Source organism: Barbus barbus (assembly GCF_936440315.1).
Source record: "Barbus barbus genome assembly, chromosome: 27".
In the NCBI taxonomy this organism is placed as follows: domain Eukaryota; kingdom Metazoa; phylum Chordata; class Actinopteri; order Cypriniformes; family Cyprinidae; genus Barbus; species Barbus barbus.
This window is the reverse complement of record NC_136755.1, coordinates 28,608,150-28,620,429: the sequence shown is the minus strand read 5'-3', so window position 1 is coordinate 28,620,429 and position 12,280 is coordinate 28,608,150. Positions and strand designations below refer to the sequence as shown.

Genomic DNA, 12,280 nt, shown 5'->3' with positions numbered 1-12,280 from the left:
CCTTTTTAGCCCCGCCCACCAATTCTGCATCCCTGCCTTTTTATCCCCACCCACCAATTCTGCATCCCTGCCTGTTCAGCCCGCCCACAAATTCTGTATCCCTGCCTTATTAGCCCCGCCCACCAATTCTGCATCCTTGCCTGTTTAGCCCCACCCACCAATTCACGCATGTAGCGTTTACGAGAGGGGTGAACGTGTCTACGCAGAAGCCAGACAATAAAGATGCTCCGAAGTCAACAAGATTCTGTGCAGTGCCAATTTGTGTAAAAACAGTGTTTGTGCTGCCTTCCTTCTGATAGCCTACCAATGTTAGTAAAAAGTGGATAAACTTTATTTTTGATGAAGATCCAGACCACGTCGGTAACTTGGTCTTTTGTTCACTTCATTTTACTGCTGATTCATTTAGGAACAAGGCACAATTTGATGCAGGATTTTCAAAAAGATTGAAACCAAAAGACTATAACAGTAATGTCGTACTTACAGATAGTTTGATATAGAGTTATTTATGCGTTTTAAACCTAAATCACAGCAGCGTCCATTTGTGAAGGACGTAGACTGTCAAATATACACATGATAGCAGTGGGTATTTACTTCCGAGTCTACAATCCACCGCACCAACACTGTAAATAAAAATAAAAAAAGTTGAGCCAACTTAAAATTTTAAGGCAACCAGCTTCAGCAGATTTTTGAGGTCTCTCAACTTATTTTTGTAGGAGAAAAAACTAAAAAATCTGCTGAAGCAGGTTGCCTTAAAATTTTAAGTTGGCTCAACTTTTTTTTTTTTTACAGTGTATTCACCCAGAGTGTTCTGATGAGGGGACAGAGAATAGCTTATTACTTCTAAATTATGATGTTTTTTGATGTAAAAATCTTGATAAAATTATAAGTGGATCTCAGAGAACAGTACAAAAAAAAATACAAATAAATAAAAAAAAACAGAGGCAGTTCATGACCCCTTTAAGTCATTGAGAATGGCAATGTGACTAACAAGAAGTGATCAACTATTGGACAATAACACTGCACTCAGAACTGTCTGATTGTACAGAAGTATACCTGAAGTGCAAACAATACACCATGTACTTTCCTCCCTCTTTACTCATGGTCGCAGGTTCTAAAAATATCTCCACCTTTTCTTTCCTGCTATTTCTAGCCCACCAGTCACAACTGGGTGTTGAAACTGACAATCAGTTCAGCACTTTCACATTCCCACAAACCCTGCAAACACAGGAGAGAGGGAGGAAAACACAGAAGAAGCACTAGTTTGATGACTCAGCAGACGGACGGGGGCGTCTTATTATCGAATCAATGGTGAGATTACGGACAGCTGATGTTCCCGAGCCAATTCACAGACAATGGATTCTGTGTGGTGCAACGAATTATACCACAGGAAACAGATCAGATATCCTGACAGCTTGATCAGCATTTCATTGAATGAAACCTGTGTGATGAAAAAAAAAATTGGGAGTTTTTATTTTAGTTTTTGTTATGTTATATCAGAATTGGTAAAAGCTATTAGTTTGCTCATCAACAATATTGATGTTTCTGTCAGCAAAAGAAAAACCCCAATTAACCACAACTTGCAATGTGATATATGTTTTCAAGCTCTTTGTATTGACTGATTATTGGAAATCAGTGCGAGATGGGCAAAGCTTTCTATTGTGTGACTGGTATTGTGTTTTCTGCTGACTGAAGAATATCAATTCAAACACAATATGAATGATACTAGCAGGGCCGTGCACAGACATTTGGAGGGGCAGTGGCCCAAACCAAAAAAAGGGCACTAAGGGGTTGGGTGCTTGTTAATACAAATTATCCAGTTGTTACAAATATACAATTAAAGACAGCACACTGTAATAATTTCAGACTTTATTGTAGATGTTTTGATAAGAGTGGGCTCTCTCTCGCTCTCTGAGCCTGCTTCTGCCTCATCTTCAATGGAAGTAGGGGAGTTGAGCCAGTGGGTAAGTTGACACATCCCCTGTATCTTGGCAACTGTACACCTTTACTGTCATGAAACCATGTATTTTGGAACCACCCATCATTTCTGCCAGACTGTGAAAAGGAGAAACACATGGGGGGAGTGGAAGGCACCCATTTACTGTAAAAACTGTTTTTGGCTTGTCAAAGTAATTTTAGCATAACAGATGTAAAGGTTGTTACATCAAATAAAATGTACCCAGGTCTAATAATATTTATGATACAAATAGGTGATTAAGCAACATATAAAACCATGCAAATCATTTAGCTAAATATTAGCCTGATTTGGTAAGTAGCTAGTTTTCTTTTCTCTTCAAAATGGCAACTATGGGGCAAAGTGAGCCAAAAACTGTGGGGTAAACGGAGTCAGCATTTTAACTTACCCCACTATCAGGCACTGTTAAATCTCTGAATTATAAACTGGTATTTTAAACTGATATTAGTGGTTTAGTTTATCATATAGCCTATGCATATTATTTATAGTTTATTTGATAGGGAGATTGCACAAGTGCACCAAATCCTTCTCTGACAAGAACCAGAAAAATGCTTTTCATCACATATATCTTTCCTGCAGTCTCTAATGGACAACAAACTCTCTGTTTAGTCTGTTTTTAGGAAGGTTACAACCTTGGTGTTCAACATATTGTTCAACATTTATATTATTTTTTTAAACTATTTAGGCCTACTGTTAATATGGTTTTAATAAAATATTGTAAATATGATGTGCTATAGATTACTAGCATCAATACATGTGATTATAAGGGGAAATACACTTAATTACAATAATTAAAATGTGAAAAACTGCTACAGATTCTATACCTGCTGGCTTGCTGGAGCTTTGAATTCATGTTTGCAATGTTGAACTGCCTTTAGCAGCCTCCCTTCACTCTTTCTCTGTCTTCTTTTTTTCTTTTTGTCTACAAAGTGTGCCAAAAACAGCAAATTTTGTGTAATTTATATTAGATCTGATCGATACAATAATTTGATTAGACATTCTAATTCTAAGAACGTGGATATTTTGTTGTTAGCACTTTTAGAAGACCGAGAGCAAATCATTACTGACAGAAATACAAAAACAAACTACCAAATTACTGAACTGTGCTTGGGTTTATGTGATGTTATTTCATCCTGTACGGAGCGTGTGAAGTGCTACGGTCCATTATAGACTTTCACAGAGCAATTGCACAGTGTTTTATATGCTTTACTATTTGCAATATATCTACTACCAATGTTTACTATTCTTCCAAAGTTCTCCAAATGAAACCTATGAATTATTTAGAGAGGCCATGTAGCTAGATAAATTAAATTATTGTTATTATTATTCCCCAGAAAAGCAATTTCCTTTTAGCCAGCCAGTGAGGAAGTGATATTTTAATGCAAATAACCAAATATTTACTGTGAGTTTGATCCGAGATACCAAAATGCTCTATAATGTTCATTAGCTATTGCTCTTGGAAATGCCCTGTAATGTTCAGCTCTACAGCAGTTTCCATCAGCTTTTACAAAGAGATTGCTGGATGGTCATGTTTTATTCTCTGTTAGTATCACTCTAAATGTATTTATAAATCAATTGCGCGTGCGTGGGAAATTCCACAAATATAATCACAGAGCATCCAATCGCCACAAAAAGCATGCTTTTTGTTTCAGCATCCTATATAAAGGACTTTTATGCGTATCTATTATGGATTCGGTCCATTCAAAACCTTTCTAATAAAATGTGATTGAGTGTCTTAATGCGCTGTGCTGACATGTGCCGTTAGGTGTCCAAATCACTGGTTTTATGCAATAAACTGACCGGGGCGCATTTACCGCAATCAGCGCTTTTACGCACCATTGCGCATAACCGCGTCAGGACACCTGCTCCCCTGTTTGACAGAAGCGCAACTTGTCCCGCCAGATTAGATTTGGAACCTTTGTAACATTTACCGTTCTAAGGAATTACGTCAAGTATATGATCAAATAACGATTATAAAACTATTTTAGAGCCATTCTACTGCAGCACTGTAAAGAAATTCGATGGTGACAGTGGGCGGAGCTGAGGGAAATCGCACGGGGCAGGAGCAGAAGCATGGTAAACAGAGTGAGGAGGAGGGTAAAGTTAAACTGCTGGCGGATACGCATCATGGAGAGCACCTTTGCGCACTGACTCATGAACTACTGGTGTGTTTTGGAGAAATCACGTAAGTTGATGTTCGTCTGAACACTTTCCTGGATCTTATGCGTTTGGTTTATCTGTGAAGACATGGAGTGAAGCGTTTTGCGCACCGGTCAGGAAGGATGCCCGAGCGAAGATGTGCTCCAGCCGGAAGATCATCTGGAGTTTGTTGGTTCTGTCGGTGCTGGAGATAGGGCTCGGAGTGTCCAGCATCGTCCTGGGTGCAGTGGGCATCTGCCGGGCGAAAGCGGAGCACAAGACCCAGCAGGGCGACGCTTCTCCGGTATGGAGCGGAGTGTGTGTACGTCTCACTTTTCTAGTCTTCTTCAGCATAAACAACTGATCCGAATCAACCAAAACTCTCAAGCACTGAAAGTTTATATTTATTTTTTAAAATGGTTGCATTTGTATTCAAATGTACTATCCACCTGCCAAGTTTTGATCCTCAGAACGTTCTGGGAAGGTTAGTTTCTACAAGAAGAACCTACAGACAACGTTCCCTGAACGTTCTTATTTGGTTTCTCCCCAAAACAACCAATTGGGAACGTTTTGTGGGTGCATAGAAAAACAAGTACAGCATACTTTAGCATACTTTTAAAATGAGTTCTTATGTGAGATGTAATGTTTATGTCATGTTCTCTGATACTTAATTGCATGTTATTTGCATTATAGTTTAAATTTACATTAAATGCACTTTTGACCCGCTTAAATGTTTTTATATGTAATTTCATACTTAAATTGTCTTTTAAATGTGGTTTGTACTGGCGAATATTGCAATTCAGTACGTTTGACATATAATAACAGTAAATGTAATATCAAATAACACATTGAAGTTCAATTATAATCAAGCACTTCACATATGCTTTGGAATGTTAGTAAATAAGTGTACTTCTTTAAAGCCATAATGATTTAAAATGTATTTTAAAATTTTAATTTGACATTACAAAGTGCACTTTATTTAAAAGTGTGTTAAGAAACATATATGAAAGTGTTAAGTCACTTCAGTGGCCTTTTATTTCATTAATATTATATAATCTGCAAGTTGTTTAAAAATATACTTTTAAGATTTGAACTACAAGTGCACATTCAATACAATTAAGTACACATCTTTTTCACAATTTTAATACCATGGCATTTTTATTAGTACCTTAATGTGGCATGAAAATACCATAAAATGCATTTTTATGTCATGGTCTGTACAGTATGAATGTACAGTATTTTTTTGTAAAGGAAATCTGACCTAGAACAGAATGGCACACTTTCTGATGTAATAACTTTGGTGTTTTCACAGATATTTTGTGAAGTTGTCGCATTTTCAGAGTGTATGTGAGATCTTTCCTTCATTAACTCATATAACTTAACCTCATTTGTGTGTGTTCATGTCCAGTTCAGTTCTTGTAAGGTGTGACTCTATTGTAATCTGAATTCAGTATGGTTGGGTCACATTTCTCCCATTTTCTGCATGTTTTTCATTCAGTTCATTTCTGTTAAGATGCTCAAACATGCTGTTTTCTGTCTCATAGTTTCTTATCTGTGGACTGTGTGGCATGCTGTGTGCACGGAAAAGGACAGGACTGATTGTGAGTATGAACTTCAGTATTCTCATTCACACATTCTGCTGTGCAAGTACACATACTTCACTGTACTACTACTGTACTGTATACTTACTCTACTGTAGAGCACACACTGTACTGTAGTACATTCTTAAAATGGTTCCAATTGGGGTTTTGTTTGCATCAATGCCAGAAAAGAACCATTTTTGGTTCGCTATAAAGAAACTTTTGTGCATTAAAAAGGTTGCATGGATGTTAAACTTTGTTCACGGCCAATAAAGTTAAGATTGTAAACAGTTAATGCACATTCTCTAGTCTCCTACACATACTGTATGTTATTCCATTGATGTTTCATTATATTTTAAAGATTCTTCAGATCAGTGTTTAGGTTTCTGAGTTCTTTAAAGCATGAGAACATAGATGTGTTTTTGGTGGCTGTATGAGACTTTTTTTGTAAAATATAAACTGTTATCGTATAAACAATTTGTAGTGTTTATTTATGCAGCGATAAACGAGATATCCTCTATGCAAAAACCCCCCCAAAAAACCTGAATATGCCAACAACATACATTTTTTATTTCAAATTTCATGTTAAACAGTATGCAACAAATATTTCAAACAGTAGCATGCTACATTTTCTGTCAAGACCTCAATACAGTGCATGTTTAATTTAGTTAAAAAAATGTCAAGTTGTTATCTTGAAAATGAATACGGTTATTTTACATTTTTAATTTTGAATTTTAATCTAATTTTGTGATTTTATTGCAAGACACTGTACAGGCAAAACCATTGGGTTTTTCATTAATTTGTTAAATTTGAGATTTAGATACTTACCGTGTATTATTTAAGACTAGTGAAAAGAAAACATCCAAAAGTCTCATTGTCTGCATTGCATCTGTAGATTTCAATTACATATTTAGCATTTTTTAAAAATCTTAATCTAATTTTGTGATGTAAAATGTGGCAAAACTGTTTTGATTTATGGGGTGATAAAAAGACATCCAAAATCCCCTCAGTAAAAACCTCAAAACTTTAATATATCAACAAAATTAAACAAGAATTTTGAACCTGGTTTACATTTTTAGATTTCTGTTCTGTAAATTTATACAAATGAGTGCATATTTAATTAGATAATGCATCTGTATCACACATGTTCTTTATGACGAATGTAGACATCCGAGAGCAGCTCCAGCTCACAGTGAGTGTGTGTGTGTGTGTGTGTGTGTGTGTGTAAATATACCAGGATACTTCACTGGAGAGACTAGATTCAATTAGCCACCTCTCAGTGGAGTGAGCCACCCCAGCGGAGAGTGTTAATCACAAATCTATACCGAAGTGAAACGCTAGTCTGAGAGGTTTTACGTCTCTCCCATCCTACTCTCCAATTGTCTCTTTTCATATCATTACTTGTTTTCCTTTGATTTCTTGTATACAAGCTTTCAGCTTTGTCCTCAAACATGCTTTACCGTTTCTCGTTTTATCTCTCGCTCTCTGCTGCTGATTGATTTTGTTTCACGGGCCTCTATACACCGCCTGTAATGTTATTGTACGGCTAAAAAGAAACCCTCCCCGTTAGCCTGTAATGGTTCTGAATTCCTGACAGTAATGTCAGGAACTACTCAAGAACACTTAAGCATTTTATCTGTAAATCATATTGACTTTTAGTCCCAATGGACAGGCTCATATCAGCAGGGTTTAGATACTTAAACAGCAAACATACTGTAGAAACAGCTGTTTCTCTTCAGTGTGTAACGTGATATTACTGCATGATAATGAATGCAATGCTAGCTTAATAGTATGCTGAGTACGTTCTGCATACTATTTTTTTTTTTTTTACAGCAAAATAATATGAGAGATGGTATGCCGTTTTAGCAGAATCGATAATGCAGTAATTAGTAATAAAATAAATAAAGTAAAACAACTTTTAAAAATATCGATTGTGATTGAAATCTACAGACGTAAAGAGATAAAGTGTAATAAACACTTTTCTTTCCATTAGTCTGAAAGAAGACATGCTCTGGAAGCAATATAGCCCAAAATAACAATGGTTTTGCATATAGGGTCTTGGCATCAATCACAAAATTAGATTAAAATGAAAAATTTAAATGCATATAATCTCATTTATTTTTGATATATATTTCTTGCATTAAGTTTCACACACAATTTTAAATTATAGAAGGAATAAGCATATTCATTCCACTATTCTGTCATTTCCTTAAAGTTGGTTTCTCCAAATGAGTTTTCATCTGTACTTCAGTTGCGCTTACATACACCAACATTTAGAGTTTTATTCCTATATATATTCTGAAGGTTTTTACTGAGGGATTTGTTCATATATCATTTACAAGCTTTTTTTTGTAACATTTTATTCCTAAAAAATGGTTAAAATGTATATTTTTCTACCGGTTGACAGTATTTTCTCATTTACAGAGTGATAAAAGGAAATGTCCAAAATCCCCTCAGTAAAAATCATTAACTCTAATATGTCAACAAAATGAAAGAAGAATTTTTAATCTGGCTTTATCTAATGTTCATGTGGAAATTACAGTAGAAAATGTATTTCAACGTACTTGCTGCGCCAAAGAACACAGCAACAAATCCATTGCTCAGATTTCTGGTCTGGAAATGTGCAAATTAGTGCATATTTAATCATATAATACCTCATTTGCTTATTTTGTTATATTTTTGTAATGCAAAACAATTGTCTTAATGTACTGTGATTAATCAGTTGGGTTTACGATTATATTTGACATTATTAGTTAAAAATTTACCCTATTCACCTGTAGTGCCTTACAATAAGAAGTCACAAATAATGGATATTTACGATATAATCATTATAAATGTTAAGCCGAATGACCTTTTATATGTATGGAAATACACATGCTTTATTATAGACCTTCCTAGTGCATCGTATATACTGCCAAAACAAGTTGTATGGTAGTATGATCATAGTTTCTACCAACAGTACATTTACATTTTAATCATTTGCACACCCTTATTAGTGTAAGCAAGTTATCATAGGAGCCAACAATATCTGCAGTGCACAATACCGAGCAGTGACAGTAGCAGTTATAGCGCACTAAAAAGGGGTGTGCCATCCAGGAATCAGGATAACATAATAATGTGCGACAGTGCTGTGGAGTCAGAAGTCTCTTGTGTAATTTGAGGTCAGATCTGTCTTGAAGTGTTGAGGTGGCAGTTTTCTGCAGGCAGATAATGTCACTGTCTGGACGTGGTCTGACCGATTATAAAATCACAGAGCAGCACAATCCATTCTCCCAGTACACAAGGGTTTCATCTTCCTCCTCCGTATACAGTATTTCTGCGGTGCTGTACGCTTAATATACTGTGACCTTTACGAGCATAGAAACAAATCAGAACACCTTAGCAAATGCATAGCAACGCCCCCAGCACTTTGGTTGTTACTTTTACATAGGCAAACACCACTTTGATAATTTAACTGATATTTTACTGCCTGATTTTTACTTTCTGATTATATTTTACTTAATGATTTCAGTCCACCAGAAATAGTTAAGCTATTAAAGCGTTTGTAATAATTTTAATAATGTATGCATTGTTTTAATGATGAATGCATGAAATATGCCTTATTATTTTAATATTAAATGCATGTTTTATGGATTATTCTTTTGATATTGTATGCATGCACATTATTTCAATAATGTGTGCATGCAATATGCGTTATTTTAGTGTATGTGTGCAATATGCATGATCATTTTGATATTGTTTGCAAGCAATATGCATTATTATTTGAATGTTGAATACATTATTATCCTCTGCTATATACATTATTATTTTAAGGATGTTTGCATGCAATATGCATTGTTATTTTGATATTATAACAATGTATATACATGCAATGTTATATGCATTAAATATGCATTATAATTTGAATGTTGTATGCACGCAATGCACATACACAAACAGCTAATATTATGTATGTTTTTCTCTCTCAGATGATTTTATTTTCCTCCTGCTGCATTTGTGGGTTAATCAGTGGAATCCTGAACTTCCAATTTGTCCGTGCGCTGGTCAAGCGTCCCGATGCTATGCGCTCTCTTCATTTGGCTGTCATGTCTCTAGCATGTCTGGGCACCAGCAGCTGCACGCTGTCCACATGGCTGACCTGCAGACTGGCCAGCAGCGAACAGCAGCGCATGTTTCTGGAGAGAGAACATTCACTGCATCACTCGCACGAAATGGCAGAGAAGGTATGCCAGGAGCTGGTATGTTTGTGCGGTCTGTGTGTGCCGGTGTATCTCATACACTGCAGTCAACATTGCATTAAAGCTGACTCAGTTTTCATTCTTAATACAGAAATTTCCAGAACATTGAACATTGAATAAAACCAAATTCAAACTTCTTGTTTCGTTTTGTTGATACATTAGAGTTGAAGGTTAATGTAGATGAGTTTGTTTCTTCATCGGATTTGGAGAAATGTTGCATTGCATCACTTGCTTAGCATTGGATCCTCTGCAGTGAATGGGTGCCGTCAGAATGAGAGTCCAAACAGCTGATAAAAACATCACAATAATCCACAAGTAATCCACACTCCAGTCCATCAATTAACATCATGAGAAACAAATCTATCATTAAGACATTTTTAACATCAAACCTGACCAAAATACGATTCCATAATCCATAATAATGCATGGAAAAGGTCCATCTCCTGTTGTCTCTCAAACCAAAATCCACCCAAGTGTTTGTTTAGAGCTGTTTTGGCTTGTAAACGGTGTTTAATCCGTGCAGATTTCTCTCCTGATTCAGACCAGACCACTTTTTCACTGGAGGAAGAGTGATTATGGATTATGGAGCAGTCCTGAGTAAGCAGGATTTAGCAGGAAGCAATGGTTTGAAATTAAAAATATCTTCATGATGAATTTGTTTCTTACAAACACGCAGCTTTTGGCTTCTCAAGATGTTAACTGATGGACTGGAGTGGTGTGGATTATTGTGATGTTTTTATCAGCTGTTTGGACTCTCATTCTGACGGCACCCATTCACTGCAGAGGATCTATTGGTGAGCAAGTGATGCAATGCTACATTTCTACAAATCTGATGCAGAAACAAGCTCATACAGTAGCTAAAAATTGACGTTTTTTCTCTCCTGTCTTTTTGAATGTGCATCTCGTAGCGAAACCTCCTCACAAACTCAGCTGTGTGTTTGTCTGTTTGCAGGAGGTTTTGGATAACACCAGCAATTGCATCTCTCAAATCGCCTACAACGGACGGAGTGCTTCGCCGTGACAGCTCGCTGCCCACTCGCTCTTAACAGCACAAGTCTTTCACCTGATTGGCTGAGTCAGGCTGACAGTTCTTCACTCTGATTGGTTGAGTCGAGCTGACAGTAGAAGCACAGGCGGTGTTCGCAGGACAAGAGCGTCAGATAACAGTATTGAGCAGACAGACAGCCAATTAGTGTCCAGTTACCTGATGACCTCAGGAGAGGTCAGAGCTGATGACCAGCATAGAGAAAACAGACATTTGAGTACAAAATAAGCATGCAAACGATCTTCTCTCTCTTTCTGTATCTCTCCCTGTGTCTAGATAAAGGAAATGTTGAATCTGAAATTGTAATCCTGATATTGTATGTTATACTGAATGCTTTTATCCTGATCGTATAAATGCACACTGCAAAATGCCTGTAAAGATATTTATTAATTTACAGTATTTTTATATAGAGGCTTCATATGAAAATGAAATAAAGATGTCAAATGTAATTTGTGGCATTAAGACTGATGATTAAGCTGTTAACACACAGAAATACTTTTATTTCACACATCAAAGATTTTTGTTTTAATATAGCCTACATATTTAATATACATACTAGACTATCTCTACAAAAAACAAATTCACACGTGTTTCATTCATTTATTTCAGTCCTTCATCTAAAATAAAATTAGTCTCCATCCATTTTTCATTTATTCCATTAATACTAATAAAAAAAATCTTGTTTAATTTAATATTTTTTTTTTTTACTTTTAAATAATTCCTTACTATTAATCATGTAAATAATGAAGCTGCTTGTATAAAAAACAGCTGAAATAACTGAAGCAAAATCCCGTTTTATTTATCAAATAAATTAGTTATTAAATTAGTTATTTATAATTTATATTGAATAATATTTTTACAATTTTATTTAATTTTAATTAATAAAGTTAACTTGTTTTTACTTTTAAATAGACTCCTACTATTTACAAAAACAACAGAAAAAATCTAAACAAAATCACAAGAGACACATTTTATTTCATTGTTTTATTTTTCTGATTAATTATAATTCCTTTTTTATTTTAATTAATTATAATTATAATTAAGAAAGTTAATAATTAACTTTTAAATAGTTCCTCACTATAAAAAACAACAAAAAAATATTATATTAAAATTTGTATTTTTTTTAATTAGTAATTTTTTTATTTATATTAGATTTTTTTTACGTTTAGTTAATTATAATTATAATTAAAAAAGTTAATTTGTTATTTTTAACTTTTAAGTAGTCCCTTACTATTTACAAAAAACAACAGAAAAAAAATCAAAACAAAATTGATTTAGAATCAATTATTTAGATTTTTTTTTTTAT

General features: G+C 35.0%; 1 protein-coding gene across 1 annotated transcript; it reads left to right on the top strand.

Moving 5' to 3' along the window:
• Positions 1-4,268: 4,268 nt before the first annotated feature.
• Positions 4,269-10,950, top strand: LOC306846992 (transmembrane protein 196-like; the record flags this gene model as incomplete). The annotated part of the gene is made up of 4 exons (XM_079380725.1): positions 4,269-4,433; positions 5,656-5,712; positions 9,660-9,929; positions 10,882-10,950. 4 exons carry the CDS (start codon positions 4,269-4,271, stop codon positions 10,948-10,950), a joined length of 561 nt encoding a protein of 186 aa, XP_079236851.1.
• Between the last annotated feature and the right edge of the window lie 1,330 nt (positions 10,951-12,280).